The sequence below is a fragment of the Panthera tigris genome, chromosome B2, assembly GCF_018350195.1.
Source record: "Panthera tigris isolate Pti1 chromosome B2, P.tigris_Pti1_mat1.1, whole genome shotgun sequence".
In the NCBI taxonomy this organism is placed as follows: Eukaryota; Metazoa; Chordata; class Mammalia; order Carnivora; family Felidae; genus Panthera; species Panthera tigris.
In genome coordinates this window covers 66,286,298-66,304,315 of record NC_056664.1, presented here as the reverse complement: position 1 = coordinate 66,304,315, position 18,018 = coordinate 66,286,298, and the positions used below count along the sequence as shown (strand labels likewise).

General features: G+C 38.4%; 1 protein-coding gene across 5 annotated transcripts in view; it reads right to left on the bottom strand.

Moving 5' to 3' along the window:
• The window catches only part of CD109 (CD109 molecule), a 184,414-nt gene that overhangs the window by 80,224 nt on the left and 86,172 nt on the right, over positions 1-18,018 (bottom strand). For all 5 annotated transcript variants that reach the window (XM_042986670.1, XM_042986668.1, XM_042986669.1 and 2 more), the window contains 2 exons: positions 4,552-4,591; positions 1,502-1,586 (listed from right to left, as the gene is read on the bottom strand). In XM_042986670.1, the coding sequence (XP_042842604.1) occupies positions 1,502-1,586; positions 4,552-4,591 (125 nt within the window). The remainder of the gene's footprint in view (positions 1-1,501; positions 1,587-4,551; positions 4,592-18,018) is intronic.

Below are 18,018 nucleotides of genomic sequence, written 5' to 3'. Positions count from 1 at the left end.
ATAAGTCCATCCATGGTACCCAAATTCATATTGCAAGCCACCTCTTAGTTGAACACAGGCAGAAAACTAAGTTGTATATAAATTGTAGACACATTTTTGCCTTTGTGTGTTGCATGGTTTTCACATGGTTTTTTTTGACAAATAAAATCTGAAGCAGAGGTCCTCAGAATGTTTTGTCTGTGGGCTGCTTCCACAGGAGACTCACGCCCATCATTGCCACTGTCACAAATCCTCACCAAGAGAGGAATATGGTGATGAGCAAGCAGTAAGAGGGAGTCTAGTGTCTATGAGATATTACAAATAAAGTCTGAAACTAAATACATTTCAGAAACCAAAGCACAGCTACTGACCCATCAAAAGTGAGAGCTACAGAAGGTCAGTCCTAGAATAAGCCCAGCCCACACTTTTTGAGAACCACTAGTCTGGGACTCTGAGGATGCTTTTTGCCTTAGTAAAACGAAATGCGATCTGTCCGAGCCACCGGATCAAAATCATGAGCGCCATGATACATCTGTCATATGGCGGGGGGGGGGGGGGGGGGGGGGGGGGGGGGGGGTTGGAATCTCTCTGTGTACATCTGCTGAAATGATGAGGAGTGTGAACTATTTACTCATTTGCTAACTGCAATAAGACAACCAAATCCCTCCCCCATGATTCAACCTCCATTGTTGATAGAAAAAAAAAAAATTAGGATTTAAGAAGAGGTAGGGCGCCTAGATGGCTCAGTTGTTATGCATGTGACTTGGGCTCAGGTCATGCATGATCTCACTGTTCATGAGTTTGAGTCCACATCAGGTGAGCTTGAGCCCCACTTTGGGTGAGTCCCACTTCTCTGTCTCCCTGTCTCCCTCTCTCTCTCTGCCCCTGGCTCACTTGCACCCTCTCTCTCTCTCTATCAAAAAAGAAAAAAAAAAAAAAAAGAAGTAAGTAGGAGGGCCTGGGTGGCTCAGTCAGTTGAGCATCTGACTTTGGCTCAGGTCATAATCTCAGTCTCACAGGGTTTGAGCCCTGCATCAGGCTCTGTGCTGACAGCTCAGAGCTTGGAGCCTGTTTCGTGTTCTGTGTCTCCCTCTCTCTCTCTGCTCCTTCCCTGATTGTGCTCTGTCTCTGTCCTTCAAAAATAAATAAACATTAAAAAAAAAATTTTTTTAAAAGAAGAGGTAAGTAGCCTCTATCCTCTATGTCAGCTGAATTAAGAATAAAGATACAACTTTCTTTTTTAATCTGGAACAATCTATAATATAGATCCCCTGACTCATCTGAGAAAGACAGTTGTTCATGGGAAATATTTTAGGACTGGATCAGCTTGGAAGCAGACAGATGGGTGCAAAGAACTGTGCAGACATGTTCCATGCTTAATTATTTAATACAGATATTTGTTTCCTGCCCATTGGGGTATTTTAATAAGCAGAACATTGTGCTAACACTCTGGAGTATATAATGAGCTCTCTGTCAGACAGTTTTATAAGAGCATTATCCATAAAAAAAAAATGATACTTACTTTGCTGTGACAGTACCATTTAAGCTCTTAGAATTCAAAGAACAGTATAATGGTGTCTGCAAAGTAACTTCAAATTTTGGTAATACTGGAAAAGAGAAGCAAGGATAAATATCTTAATCTATTTTACTATCATTTTTAGCTTAACAAAATAAAGACTAAATAGTTCTAAAGGAGTCAACAATCCGTACTCTTTGAACCTAGATTCCTTAGAATCCAAACACACATTAACACAGATGAAAAGCACTGCAGTTCACCCTTACAAGGCTGGTGATGGACAGTGACAGTGGGGGCCAGTTGGTGAGGACGCTTGTGTCAGTGGAAGCTTCTCATCAATAGAATCTAAATTGTATCCAGAACCCTAGATGCTAAGGCTCTGAATGCTGGGAGACCAGGCATTCATTCAACCATCACCCATCAGTGCTGCCTTACGGTGTATTAAAATACTTGCACATCACATGTGCTTCTACCGCAGCCCCTTCCCTAGGACCATTCTCCAACTTGGTTACTAAAAGCACATCTTGGGGCCTCAAGACTCTCCCTCTACGTGTGCTACATATGCAGCCATGCAGAATCTTTATTTTTTGAGGCAATCAAAGGCAAATCTTGTGACAATCTAATGTAATGAATTGCTATGAAGAGAAAGTTATGTAGTAGAATTTCTAAGTTAATCACTAAGATATAGCTACAAAGTAATGATGCTTCCTGTGTGACAGTGATTCCTTTTGGCAATCCCAAAGCTAAAAACCTCCACTTTGGTCAGCTTTATATAATCAAGATATGAGATATTTTACAAATACGAACACTATTTGATATAAAGCATACCATCAGAGTAAAAAAAATTTTGTACCCTTCCAGTCTAATAGAAATGTTTTTCTCTAACTTCACTAGCTATGAAGAAGAAATAGATCAGTCTCATTACAAAGCATCCCACCATTCAATTAATATAAGAAAAGTATCAAGGAGACCAATGCATCAACAATATAGATCAGACCTCCAGCTCCAAACCAGGCCAAAGGCCCTTAGTCTGTCAAGAAAGCCAAAAAAGGCCAGGAAAGCCAAAAGAGCCACACGATCCTCTCAGAAGTGGAATTTCCTTAGAATAAAGAATTCTGATGTCCCCTCCTCAAACATCATAGGTTGGCAATCAATTCCCCACCTCTATCATATCCAATTCAACAACATATAACCACCCAGCACCACCTCTATGTGAAATGAAAATAGCCTAGGGGCGCCTGGGTAGCTCAGTTACTTACGCCTCAGACTTTTGATACAGGCTTAGGTCATGATCTCACAGCTCTTGGGTTTGAGCCCCACGTTGGGCTCTGTGCTGACAGTGCAGAGCCTGCTCGGGATTCTCTCTTTCCCTCTTTCTCTGCCCTTCGCCTGCTTCCTCTCTCTCTCTCTCTCAAAATAAATAAACATTTTTTAAAAATAAAAAATAAAGTTAAAAAATAGTCTATAAAAACCTTGGCCACCTCTGATTTATTCTTTTAGGTCAGGGCTCTCCAAAATAAATAAAATGTGAGCCACGTATAATTTTAAATTTCTAGTAGCCACATTTAAGAAGTAAAAAGAAGCAGGTTAAGTTAATTTTTGTAACATTTTATTTAATGCCACATGCCGAAAATATTATCATTTCAACATGTACTCGATATAAAAAGTTATTATTAATGAGCTCTTTTCCTTTCTTCTTTTTGTACTAAGTCTTCAAAATTTGGTCTTTTACCCACTTAGAGCACATCTCCACTTGGACTAGCCACACTTCAAGCACTCAATAGCTACATGTGGTAAGTGACCCCCAAAGTGAACAACACAGTTACAGATTAGGGGGCAGTAAATGATAACCAGCATGAGCTAAGAATAGTTTTTACATTTTTAATTTGTTGGAAAAAATCAAAAGACAAATATTTTATGACGTGAAAATTATAGGAAAATTTAATTTCTGTGTCTATAAATAAAATTTCTCTAGATCACAGCCACATTCACTCACATATTGTTATGGTTGCTTCCTGCTACAATAGCAAAGTTGAATAGTTATGACAGAGAGCTATGGCCCACAAAACCTATTACTATTTGGCCCTTCTTTTTTTTTTAAGTTTTATTTATTTTTGAGAGAGAAAGCATTAGCAGGGGAGGGGCAGAGAGAGAGGGAGACAGAGAATCCGAAGTAGGCTGTGCGCTGACAGCAGAGAGCCCAATGCAGGGCTTGAACTCACGTACTGTGAGGCTCTGACCTGAGTTGAAGTTGGACACTTGTCCGATTGAGCCATTCAGGCGCCCCAATATCTGGCCCTTTCTAGAAAAAAAAATTTGTTGACCCCTGTTCTAGGGGATCATGAGACTTAGGAAGTGACAGTGCTATATAAGATATGTGGAGCCTGAGCCACAAAAGTGTAAACAAACTACTTTCCAGAATTTCTATTCCCTGAATGAGACACAATGTCAAAAAGTGACACAAATCAAATGAAAAAGCTCATGTGTAACCTCAAAATAGCCATTCAAGTTATAACTAATAGTGAGATCCTATACTTTCATGCTCATCTTTCCTTCCCCTCCAACCACCAACAAAATAGTTGGGCCACACTGTTTTTATCTGTGCATGACTGTGATATAAACATGACAGCTGTAAGAAGAGTATTTACTCAAATTAAACAGTCTTACCAATTGGCAAAACAGATTTACCAATTAAACAGATTGTCTTTACCAAAGCTGACCAAATGAAAAATATGGGAAATAACTAATGTTATGTTTTTAAAAATCACAAATCTTTAAATATGTTAAGATCACAACCAAGTACAAAAAAGAAAAATTATGCATGAGAGACCATATAATGAGACTATAGGTGATCTGTTTCCTACAATTTTTTCTTTACAACGACCTTTTATATCTTTTAAAAAAGAAAAAAAAATACGTTAGGTCTGTAAGAAACGCCAGGATTTTACTTTCACTATGATTTTTACTTTAAATAACATATCTCTTAGAAATTTCTCTTATCTCTGTGAAAAGTAACAAATATTTTTTTCCTTCAAAATAAACCGAAGAACTCTTACCATATTCTGAAACCTGAAATGATTGATAATATGTCTGGTCCTATTGGGAGGAAGAAAAAAAAAGACAAGAAAACATGTGAGTTCTTATTTACTTATTTTGCTTGCTTACTTACCTGTATTAAAAAGATTCAGAAAATTATTTTTAACTGTATTTATAATAATTTAATGAGCAAAACAGTTTATTTTATTTTCTGGAAGTTTATTTTTAGTCATCCACAACATGAAGCCTATGAGATTTCTTGATTTTTTCTTGTCAATTTACTATCATAAAAAGATGGCCTGTTTCGGGGCACCTGGGTGGCTCAGTCGGTTAAGCATCCAAACTCGGCTCAGGTCATGATCTCATGGTCTGTGGATTTGAGTCACACATCAGGCTCTGTGCGACTGAGCTGAAAGCTCAGAGCCTGGAGCCTGCTGTGGATTTTGTGTCTCCCTCTCTCTCTGCTACTCCCCTCAAAAAATAAATAAATAAACATTACAAAAAAATATTTTTAAAAAAATGACCTATCTATATTTCACTGCATTTGAACAAATTGCTTAATTTGACTTCCATCATTTGTAAAATGAACACTAAATTAGATAGTTTAGGAATTTATGAAACAAGAATAACACATGTCAAACTATGACTTCAGATTTGTTCTGAATATAACTCTCAAAAAAAAATCAATGTATAAAGTTACACATAATTCAAGTATTTACACATAATCAAAAATACAAAATCATCATGGGCCAACATCTTCTACCTTTCAAATTCCTTGAATTATTTTCTAATCCAACTCCTAAAACACTGCATTCTACCCTATTTTAACAAATATTGTTAATTATTTCCTTTTCCAAGATCAACAAGAAAACATGTGGCCTATTATTATATCATTGTTTCTAATTCCCCATATTTCTGTACACTCTAAATCTATGAGTAACACACTAAATAGAACCTCTTCAAAATAGCTAAGGAGTTCCAAAAATAAAATTTGTATTCTAGGGTTGCCTGAGTAACTCAGTCAGTTAAGCATACAACTGTTGATTTTGGCTCAGGTCATGATCTCACAGTTATGAGATCAAGCCCCACATAGGGCTCCATGCTGAACGTGGGGCCTGCTTGGGATTCTCTCTTTCTGCCCCTTCCCCACTCATATACAAGGGCCCGCACACTATCTCTCTCAAAATAAATAAACTTAAAAAAAATTGAATTCTAAATCTGATTCCCTATGTTTATCAAAGCAAATACACAGATGCAGCTACAAAATACTAGTTTTTTAAAAATCATCCTTGGTTAATCAAGCAACCGTACACCAAGTTGTTTCTTAATCCTAAAAGATGGATAGAGTTCATTGCAAAGTATAAAACAAATGTAACTACTTATATGCTAACAAAATAACTGTCTGAAACTTGGTTTTGATGATATCACTTAAAGTAGATCCCTAATCTTTGACAAAGCAGGAAATGACACCCAACGGAAAAAAAGACAGTCTCCAACAAATGGTGCTGGGAAAACGGGATGGCGACATGCAGAAGAATGAAACTGGACCACTTTCTTACATCATACACAAAAATAAATTCAAAATGGATGAAAGACGTATATGTGACACAGGAAACCATCAAAATCCTAGATGAGGACAGGCAGCCAACTTCGCCAGAGGCAAGAGAACAAAAGCAAACATGAATTATTGGGACCTCATCCAGATAAAAAGCTTCTGCACAGTGAAGGAAACAATCAACAAAACTAAAAGGCAACCAACAGAATGGGAGAAGATATTTGCAAATGACATATCAGATAAAGGGTTAGTATCCAAAATCTATAAAGAACTTATCAAACTCAACACCCAAAAAACAAATAATCCAGTGAAGAAATGGGCAGAAGACATGAATAAACACTTTTCCAAAAAAGACATCCAGATGGCCAACAGACACATGAAAAGATGCTCAACATCACTCATCGTAGGAAAATACAAGTCAAAAGCACAGTGAGATACCACCTCACACCTCTCAGAATGGCTAAAATTAATAACTCAGGAAACAACAGATGCTGGCAAAAATGCAGAGAAAGGGGAACACTCTTGCACTGTTGATGGGAATGCAAACTGGTGCAGCCACTCTGGAAAACAGAATAGAGGTTTCTCAAAAAATCAAAAATAGAACTACCCTATGATCTAGCAATTGCAGTACTAGGTATTTACCCAAAGGATTAAAAAAATACAGATTCAAAGGGGTACATGCACCCTGATGTTTACTGCAGCATTATCAACAACAGCCAAACTACCAAAAGAGCCCAAGTGTCCACCAACTAAAGAATGGATAAAGAAGATCTGGTATATATATATGTGTGTATGTATGTGTATATATGTATGTGCATATATATATATGCACGCACAATGGACTATTACTTAGCCATCAAAAACAATGAAATCTTGCCATTTGCAACAATGTAGATCGAGTTAGAGTGTATTATGCTAAGGAAAATAAGTCAGTCAGAGAAAAATACCATATGATTTCACTCATATTTAATTTAAGAATTTAAGAATTTAAGAAACAAAACAGATGAACATATGGGAAAGTGGGAAAGAGAAGAAAGGGAAACAAACCATAAGAGACTCTTAATGATAGAGAACAAGCTGAGGGTTGACAGAGGGAGGTAGGTAGGAGATAGGGTAGATGGGTGATGGGTGCTAAGAAGGGCACTTACTACGATAAGCATTTGGTGTTATAAGTAAGTGATGAATCACTGAATTCTGCTACTAAAACCAGTATTGTCCTGTATGTTAACTAACTAGAATTTAAATTTAAAAAATAATAATAAATAAAAATAAAAGGAAAAAACAAATTTTCATTTACTTAAAAACATAATAATAAATAAAGTAGATCCCAAAGAAATTGTGTTGATCAAAGTCTTAATAATCTACAGATTTGTGGCTTGTATCTTAAATTGTTTTCATGCCCTATATAGGAATGTTATAAAATACATGTATTTAGTTCAGTTATAAATTCTAATTTCTCATCCTCAAAAATCAAATCAAGAAGGTGATCTACCTGTATTGCCTATTTTACTTATAAACATAAGAAATCTAGTCCTTAGGGGTGCCTGCATGGCTCAGTTGGTTGAGCATCTGACTCCTCATTTGGGCCAAGGTCACGATCCCAGTGTCATGGGATCAAGCCCCTCATCCGGCTCTGTGCTGAGCATGGAGCCTGCTTGAGATGCTCTCTCTCTCTCCCTCTGCCCCTCTCCCCGACTCGTGTTCTCTCTCTCTACGTCTCTCTCTCTCTCTCAAATTAAAAAAAAAATTTTTTTAAGAATTCTAGTCTTTAATTTTTGCTTTATTACTAAGGTCAGCAGGTGAGTCTACAGAATAAGTAATTTTATAACAAAGATGATGTCTCTATCAAGTTAAATATATCGCAAACACTAAGTGAGTACCACATGAAAAATACTACGTGAGGCTATGTAAAGACAAATTACAGTCCTCAGCATAGGAGTGTCAATCGAGAGATGGAGATACACATAGTAAAGAGCAATAATGCAAGACTGACAGTGTCCTGCAGTTTCATGCATTGTGCTTTGTCTCTTAGTCTCTCCTATGCTAGACCCACACATACTTCCATCTCTACTCATTTTCCAAGACATAGTTCAAATATTCCCTGAATCCCCAATCTAAAAGCAATCTCAGCACTCTAAGCCTCAATGTTCTTTAGTCCTTCCTTCTGTCCCTTTTTACCCTGTAAAAAGTGTATCATAAATAGGTATGTAGTTTATCTTCCTGCAAGTTCTTTGATGGCCAGCTCCATGCTGGATAATTTTTTATCCTTTATAGTTTACCCCATGAAGTGCCAACCCAACCCAAGAGTTCTCTTGATACTCTTAAGGATCTTTCTGATTCCTTCCTTCCTTCCTTAGTGGTCCGCTCTTTCTGCTCCCAAAATGTTGGCCCTACCCACCCTAAGCCCAATACTGTTCTAATTCTCCAGACCCTTAAGTGAGCTCATCAACTCTCATGGTTTTAACTGCCATCTCTATACTAAAGAAACCTAAATCTTTATCTCTAGCCTATACCTCAGCCCAGAGATTCAGACTCAAATCACTTTCTGGACATTTCTATCCAAATGTCCTACAAAATGTCCTGGACTTCTTTAACTGCATTTAGCCTCCTCCAGGGACCTTTTCACCTTTCCCCATATTAGGTTAGATATGGTTCCCTCCCATAATAACTTGTATGTAACTCCATCATTTTACTTACCACAATACAATTATCTGCTTCATATCCATCTCCTATAACAGACTATGAAATTTTGGGGAACACAGCACCTATTCAGCATGCCTTCAAGGTTTGTTGAATGAATGTATGTATAAAATGAACAAATTGATTTTGTCCCCAGGCTGGTTCTTATGGGGCTCTTTAGATTGGCCTCAATTATCACACAGTATCTCCTGCCAGAAATTGAAATAACCTTCTCCTATGAAGAATCAGACAACACTGACAAGGCTCAGCCATTTGTGAAATGGCCCCATAGAGTAACCTTAACTCTCTGCCTTGTGTCTGAAAGGAATATAAATGCCAAGAAGTGGAAGAAGCCAACATCATGGAAACCTGGGAGGAAAAAGGCAGCAAAAAAAAAGTGCTTCTTTTCACTATCATTTTAAATTGTTCCAATAAATCACAAAATCATTTTGTAACTAAGTGCTGACAGGGTGCTTTGTAGCAGATGAGGTTTCCCCAGGGTGTTTATAAGTGGTGAAATGCAAATCAAGAAATAAATTACTTTACTGTCCAAAGGGTTTGAAAAGCAGAAAAATGGATTTTGTAATTTTCAACATATTGTCCATTAGGCAATCAGGTCATACCAATTTCCACAATGAGTTGTTATTTTTATTAAATATTTTTATAAAACATATAATCAGGAATGGTAGAAGATACTGAAACACTTAAAACTAATAGAAATTTATGTCATAAATAACCATAAAAACACTGATGCTGAGTACTTTCATAAGGATAAAAGAGGTATGTGCAAACTTTTTCTATAAAGGGCTAGATAGGAAGCATTTTAGGCTTTACAAGCCCATATGGTCCCTGTTGCAACTATTCAACTGTCCACTGAGGTAGCAGGTAAACAATGAGACTGTGTTCCAATAAAACTTTATTTACAAAAGCAGACATTGGGCTGGATTTGGCCTGTAGGCCAAGGTTTGCTGAATGTTAGTCTAAAAAGTAAAATTGTTCTATGCTAATTCTAGCTGAACTAAATTGACTAACCTTAACTGAAAACATGGAGAAGAAAGAAAAAAAAACAAAAAACAAAAAAAACAGAGCTTGTGTATGAAGCACAATTTCATTTACTAAATAATTTTCCTTCAGCTCCACAGAAACAATCTGATTCAAAATGAGTTTTCATGTTTATTCTAGCTCATCAAATATAGTTCGTGCTCATTCACTCTGCCAGCAACCAAAGGAGGCTGACCTGAACGAGTAAACACTTGAGCAGCATGTCTTCTAAGCAAACACCTTTCCAGGTGCAAGAATACATGACTCATCCACATCTTCTCAGTTCCACTTGCCCCAGATGGTCACTGTTCCCTGGAGAAAGCACTCCCTTACAAAGCCCACTCTTAAGCACTTACATCCACTCTCGTAAGCCTGTCTCCATTAGACTTTCTAACCAAATTCTAAAGGAGAAATGGAAAAGAAGAAACAGGAGGTATTCTCAGTAATCTCTGTCATTTCTTTGTTCCCCTTATCCCTAAATCAATAATTTGTTGTGATGGTATATGTTATGAATATCAATCAAATGAAAGGGAAAAGAGAGAAAATACACTATTTTAACTAGTTCCTTTAAAGTATGTTATGACTATGCAAATTAAAGATATGTGAATTGCTAAAAACATCTAGTTACAGAATTTCCCTTGTCTAACCACGAAGCCATCCAACTCTTGAGACAGTTTCTATTTTTAACAAACTTGAAGGAATATGGCACACTATATGACCATTAAAAAAAAAAAAAAAATATATATATATATATATATATAAACATGCAGGCAAGCTTCTAGCAACTCTTGCTTCTAGAGTAAAAAGAAATGCCAGAAACAGAAGTAAGGATTTTTGTTTGCACATTTATGTTCATACATGATTGTTTAAGTTTCCCAAAAGTCTGCTTCAGCACTGATCTCCAGTGTCTGGATTTAATTTGTATTTAAAGGTTAAGAAAGGCACTGAACTTTCTAAATCCACACATAACAAATATAGAACTATTTCAGACTCAGTTTTGGTTTTGTCCCCCAAGACAATAGATGCCAGCTATATCCACAGTCCCAAACAGGTGCAAGTCTAGCACATAGGACTTGCAAAGGAGGTTTCCAAAAAACTAGTTTTGCAACACTTAACCAAAAGGGTCAAGATGGAAATTAACTAGAAAGGAATTTTAGGAGAAAGTTTTTGATGTGCTTTCACACATCAGTGGCAGTAGGCAGGTACCTGACATGCCTGAACAACCTTAGAGCAAATACTGGTATTGGCCAGCCACGCGGACAGCTAAGCTAATAGAAAGTGTTGCATTGGGAGTTGCAAGAAGTGTTGCCTACTTAGTTGCAAGAACCAAAGAAAGTGTGACCATTTTCCCTCAACTAGATATGCAAAAAAGAGAGAGCCACCATGGGGCTGTCTTCAGTCCTGATCAAAAATAGCCTCCAGGGGCACCTGGGTGGCTCAGTTGGTTGACCTCTGACTCTTGATTTCAGCTCAGGTCATGATCCCATGGTTGTGGGATCAAGCCCCACGTCAGGCTCCGTACTGAGCATAGAGCCTGTTTAAGATTCTCTCTCTCTCTCTCTCTCTCTCTCTTTCTCTCTCTGCTCCACTCCCCAGCGTGTTCTCTCTCTCTCTCTCTCTCTCAAATAAAAAAAAAAAAAAAATAGCCCCCACAGGGGGAGCACCTCTGGAAGGTATACTGTATACTGTAGATGCCTAGGAGCTGAAGACAAAGTGAAGAGCAGCCAGAGGAGGAGACAAATTTAAAAGCATCAAAGACACTGAATGGAAAGCCTCCCAGCAATGGTAGGGGTGCTCCAAAGAACCCACAAAAGACTTTTATGAAGGGAAGTTGTTTATTTTAAATACCTGCCAAGCCCAGAGAGTTCTGGTGCCAGATGACAATGGTATCATGCCGAGCCATGTTAAATTGCCATTTTTGTAGGACAAATATTGGCAAATTCATATAACTCATCTTTACATATCAAGTAAGAATTTTTTACCCATTGTCTCTCTTCCCTCCACCTCTTTCAATCGTGGAGGAGTTGAATGCAGCTTAGTGACTCGGGGAGAAGCAGCCAGACCAGAGAAGACCCAAGCTGGGACAAGATAGCACTTGATTTTATTGGACAGGACATATTAGTTATTGGACATAGACTCATTTTTGTGTATAAATATAACCAAAAATGAACCTTTTATTACCAAAAAATAACTCAAAAAATGGTGGGATTTTCCCTTTATTTCAACCAACTAATAGGATAGAATGTGTCCCAAAGAGCAGGACTAAATGGCAAAAAATAATGCTGTGGTTTTTGTATTGCACCTTTCACGTTATACATGTTCAACCTCACAGTCACACACAAATAACTGGGCACACCAAACAGGCCAACTGTTCATGTTAAGAAAGGCTGGGGATGCAGAGGGTATCGACAGTTCTGACTCATAAGATTTCCCACTGAAACAGTTATGGTTAGAGTTCTCGACAGATCTACAAATGTCTCCTTAATCCATAATAGGAATGAAATTATATGGTGTTTTTGCTGCTGTACCCACAACATACTATATTAATGTTCTCCTTCTCAGAAACAAAAGATTTAAATGAGCTGTCTATACTCTTTATTGCCCCTGTCACCCAGATTCCACCACTACCATGTCACTGGCATGGAAGGGCACTCAGTAAGCGGTGGCTCCTTGTCTCTGCTAATTGCCTATGGAGTCTCTCTCAGGCCTGGTTCTCCTGGAGACTTCTGCAGCACCTAATGCTGTAGCCACCCTCTCTGAATCCCTTCTGCTCTGCTCTGTGCCTGTACTTTCTTGGTTCTCTCATTCCAAACCTGGCTGTTCATTCTCTGTTGCTTTGGGCGGCTCCCCTGCTTAGCTGCTGAATGTAGTGATTTCCCTCTGATCAGCCTGCCCATCTCTCTTCCCTAAACCAAGTTTCCAGCCCCAAATTCCCCTGTAATGGGCAAATTTCTCCCAGAGCCCACACTTAAAATCCCAGGGTCACCTCTGTTAAAAGGTAAACTGAAGCACATTAAAAATTTTAAGAGTTTGGGGCACCTGGGTGGCTGAGTCAGTTGAGTGTCCGACTCTTGGTTTCAGCTCAGGTCATGATCCCAGGGCCATGGGATGAGACTCAAATTGCGCTCCTCACTGAGCCCGGAGCCTGCTTGAGATTCTCTCTCTCTCTCTCTCTCTCTCTCTCTCTCTCCTTCTGCCCTTCCCCTGCTCAAGCTTACACCCCACTCCCTCTCCCTCTCTCTCTCTAAAATAAAATAAAGTAAAATAAAATAAATAAAATTATCTTAAGAGTTTATGTGAACAGAATTCAATTGGAATTGGGCAGTGCTGACCAACAATTGGTTAGGCATGCTCCACCAACAGGAGCTCAGGGAGAAACTTTTAGAGAGAAAAGGCAGAAGCAAAGTAAGGAAATTAGTGATTGGCTATAACTTAAAGCCTTAGTTGGCTGTTTGTGACTGGTTAGCCTTAGCATTTTGATTTTGTAACCTTGAGGCATTCACAGACTTAGATTTTGGTTTGCATAAGTAGTCAGCCATGGCAATACAGCCACATCAGTCTAATGACCTCCTTATTTAATTAATTTAACACCCTTTGGGGCACTTGGGCAGCTCAGTAGGTTGAGTGTCCGACTCTTGATTTCGGCTCAGGTCATGATCCCAGGGTTGTGGGATCCACGCTCCACACAGAGCCTGCTTGAGATTCTCTCTCTCCCCCCTCTCTGCCCCATCCCCCACTCGCACTATCTTGCTCTCTCTCTCATTTTAAATAGATAGATAGAGAGATAGATAGATAGATAGATAGATAGATAACATCTAAAATTTCTCTTTCTCCTTTTCACAATCCGATCTAATCAGTCCCTAAACCTGATGAATCTTCCTTCAAAGTGTCTCTTGAATTCACCAATTCCTCTTTAGTTTGTGCTGCTCCCCTAAAGCAATCTCCTATTACCTTCAGACTAGACTGTTATAACCTAACACAGAAGGTAGGCTGTACTTGCTAAGCAATGATACTAACCCTCTGGCATCTCCCTGACTTCAGTTCCTCTCCTTTCAATCACCTCACATGCTATGATCTTCCTAAAATACTACTGTAATCATGTCACACTACAAAAATCAACAAGACAACAAATATCAATGACATTTTTTGTTGTTGTTTTTCAGAGGTTTATCATGACAACATGTCATTCTTTCTACTGAATAACGTTTTGGTGTTTTTACATTGGGCATGCGTTACTTTTATAATCAGAGAAAAATAACAAAAGTGTAATTTTTATATCTTTTATAATAAGAAACTCATTCACATAAGATTTTTGCTTTCTTTGTCCTCCGAAATATTATATGAAATTTATAACATTAACATTCAAAGTAAAATAAAAGTTTTTAGAGGCCCCCACTGTCTACAAAATAAAATCTAGAGGCGCCTGGGTGGCTTGGTTGGTTGGGCGTCCGACTTCAGCTCAGGTCATGATCTCACGGACCGTGGGTTCGAACCCCACATCAGGCTCTGCACTGACATTCTGGAGCCTGTTTCAGATTCTGTGTCTCCCTCTCTCTCTGCCCCTCCCCTGTTCATGCTCTGTCTCTCTCTGTCTCAAAAATAAATAAACGTTGAAAAAAAAAATTTTTTTAATAAAATAAAATAAATAAAATAAAATAAAATCTAAAACATTAGCTTAATATCCAATATGCTCCATAGCTTGACCCACAAACTCTTCCAACATTCTCTTTAACTATTACTCTCTGCAGGGCCTCCACTCCAGGCAAGTGCTTGCTCCCAACCCTACTGCTGTCACCTAGCTCCGCACCTCGTTCCACCTCTCCCCCACGGTCCCCATCTGAGTCTTACAGTGCCCTCCACCTCCATCTAGTTGAAGCATGGAATTTTTAAAGATGTGAAGAGGCTTACAAGTCCTCTGACCCAAACTCCTTATTTTAGAGCTGAGGAAAACAGATCCAGAGCTGAAAGAACTTGTCCACAGTCCCTTGACCACAGCATGAGGCCCCACGTCATGTAACTCCCAACCTAGTGCTCTTTCCAATTATTACATGAAGTCTTCCCTGACTGTAAGCTCCTTGAAAGTAGGTTTTGTGTCTTATCATCTTTGGGTGTTTACTGACTGGTATTTCTTTCCACCTAATGTACATTAAGAAAATTCCATATTTTTAGTTTCATTCAGATTCCTACTAATTCTCCTATGCTTAAGCCTAATACCTACAGAACAATAATTGTGTAACATCTATCTTTTTCCCACAGAACAAGAATTGTTTAACATCTTATCTTTTTCCTCTTTCATTTTTACCATAAAATTAGCAAATAACTTAAAAATTAAAAAGAAATCACAATGAAAGTATCATCCATAAAAGTCTCAGTAGATGTATATTGACCTACTTGGAGAAATGATAGATGTGCAAAAGAACGGAAATGTTTGTTAACATTCACATTGTCCTTTCCTTTCCTGTTTAGAGTCTAAACATCTGTGGCCTAAAGTGTAGTTGCAACATATTTCTCTTGGAGTTTTCAAGCCAGGCATCGGGATCAACTGTGGTAGATTCAATAAACAGAGATGCCCAGTTCCCACCCCGTTACTGAATCAGAACTAACAGAACTACACCCCAAACAAAACAAATGCTTTCATTCATCCATCCTTCAACAGAGAATTATTGAACCTAAGTGCCAGCATTGTGCTGAGTGATGGACAGACACCTTCCCAGGATGGGGTTTTTAATTTGGTGAAAAGAAATATATTTATCAAATAATCATACACATAAATATATAATTATAGACAACGATAAAAGTTGTGAATTAAATTCATAGGGAATTATGAAACTTGAAGATGAGGCTGGAAAAGTAGTCAGATCAGGCAAGGCCTTGTGTAGGCCATGGTAAAACACATGAATTTTATTCTGAGGGCAATGGAAAGCCTTTGGAGAGTTTTAAGCTGAGAAATAACATGATCCAATTTAATGTTTAGATTACTTTCACTGCTATGTAAGGAACTGATTACAAGAGGAAAAAAGTAAATGTAGGGAGATGCATTAAGAGAAACTGTAAATATCTAGGGAAAATATAATGGTGGCTTGGACAAAAAAGGCAGAGGTGAAAATAAAGAGAAGTAAAAGTAGATGGATTTGAAATATATTTAAGGGTACAATCTGTGGGAACTGGTGAAGGTCTGGATAAGGATGGTAGGAGAGATGAAATGTCAAGGAAACTCCAAGGGTACCAGCTTGAATAACTGGATGGAAATGGAGTAATTCAGTAAGATAAAGAACGCTGGAAAAGAGCCAGGTGTGGTGAGCGATGATTATAAGAATGATACTGGATACGAGGAGTTCAGGATGCCTTTAAAACATCCAAGCAGAGATGTTAAGTAGGCAAATGGTTATAAAGGTCTGCAACACAGAGCTCTGGGTTCTCTCAGACAAATTTGAAAGTCATTAGTGTATAGATGAAAAATGCAACCATATCTATTAATTAACTTGTCTAGAGTGAGAAACGAAAGAAATTTAAAGCCAAACTCTACAATATCCCAATATGTATGAAAGAATACATGACAAAAGAAGACAAGGAGAAGAACCCAGGCTAGCAAACTAGTAGAAAGAAACTTAAGTACCAAATTGGAGTGAGGGGAGGAAGTGGGAGGTACAGAGATGAGACAACTTAAAAAAAAAAATTGGCTAGAATGGGAAAGAAAAAAAGTAGTTACCGGCAAGGAAACTAGGGTCAGAGTTCAGTGTCTGCCTGTCTCTCTGTCTCTCTCTCTTTCTCCCCGCCCATCCCCCCTCCCTTTCGCTCCTCCTCCCCCTCTCCCTTTCTCCTTAATCCTGTGAGAGACTTGAACATACTAGATTTTGTGGAAAGATCCAGGAGAGAGAGATCCAGGTTGAAGATTCAGGAGAAAGAAGAGATAATTAACATTGTAAGGTTTCTGAGAAAGTAGAAGGGAGAAACCAGGGAAGAGGTTGAGGTTTTGGTCTTAGATATGAAGAATTACATCTTTCGGTAAAAGAAGAGGACCATGAGATGGGTACACACACAGGTAGACATGTAAATCTGGCAGAGCAGTTTAAAGAAATTCCTATCTGATAACTTCGGTTTTTTATGAAGTAGAAAGAAAGATTATCTACTGAGAGTGAGAAGGGAGAGACCAGAATCTCCCCCATCAGACAGCATTTTCCTCAATCCATTCTCTCATTTTAGAAAGAATTACAAACATTCTGGTACTCATCAAGACTATTAACTAGGGTGGCTCAGAATCTGACTTCAGCTCAGGTCATGACCTCACAGTTTATGTGTTCGAGCCCCAGGGCAGACTGTGCTGACAGCTCAGACAGAGCCTGCTTTGGATACTGTCTCTTTCTCTCTCTGCCCCTCCCCCCACTCACGCACTCTCTCTTTCTGGCTCTCTCTCTCTCTCTCAAAATTAAACATTTTTTTAAGTTTTTTAAAAGACTGTAACTAAACTAAAGATGAACATAATTTGTTCTATACCTGATAGTTACTCATAGTACTAGGACTTGGGGAAAATGGATCTAATGAATAACCAAGACATAGACCATATAAGACTCCAGTTAGAAGGATGGTGGACCAGACACCCAATGCCACAAGCACATGCATGCTCCTAAAAAGTTTCTCCATTTGCAGTACAAATATATTATGCTGTATAAGAGACAAACTGGTTTCCTTACCAGAAAAGTGCTAACTAGAAGCATACTCTCTTTAAAACACACACACACACGCGTGCACGCACACACGCACATTCATTTAACCCTCTCTGTTCCTACTAAGTAAAAAGAATAAAAGTTTTTAAAGATATGCCACATGGCCACCTTTCTTGGGCACCTATCTCAAGCAAGAGGAAAAAGGAGAAGCATAGCTACAACTCTGTATTGAATGGGAAAATTACCCTTGAAGCAAAATAATTCCATTTCTTGCTCATTTCTTCTTTTCTCACTCTACCCAGGGACACAGTACTCATTTTAGTGTCCCACCTGGGACCCAGGGCTGTCACCAGCAGAGTCCAAAGAGCTGTAACTTTCCAAAACTCCCTCTATGCCATTGAAAACTGAGCATCTTATAGAACTATATACACACATCATACCAATGTCAAGTTCCTGTTTTTGAGGTTGTACTAGAATAATGCAAGATAAAACCATTTAGTACACTGTGTAAAGGGCACACAGGACCTCTCCATACTATCTTCACAATT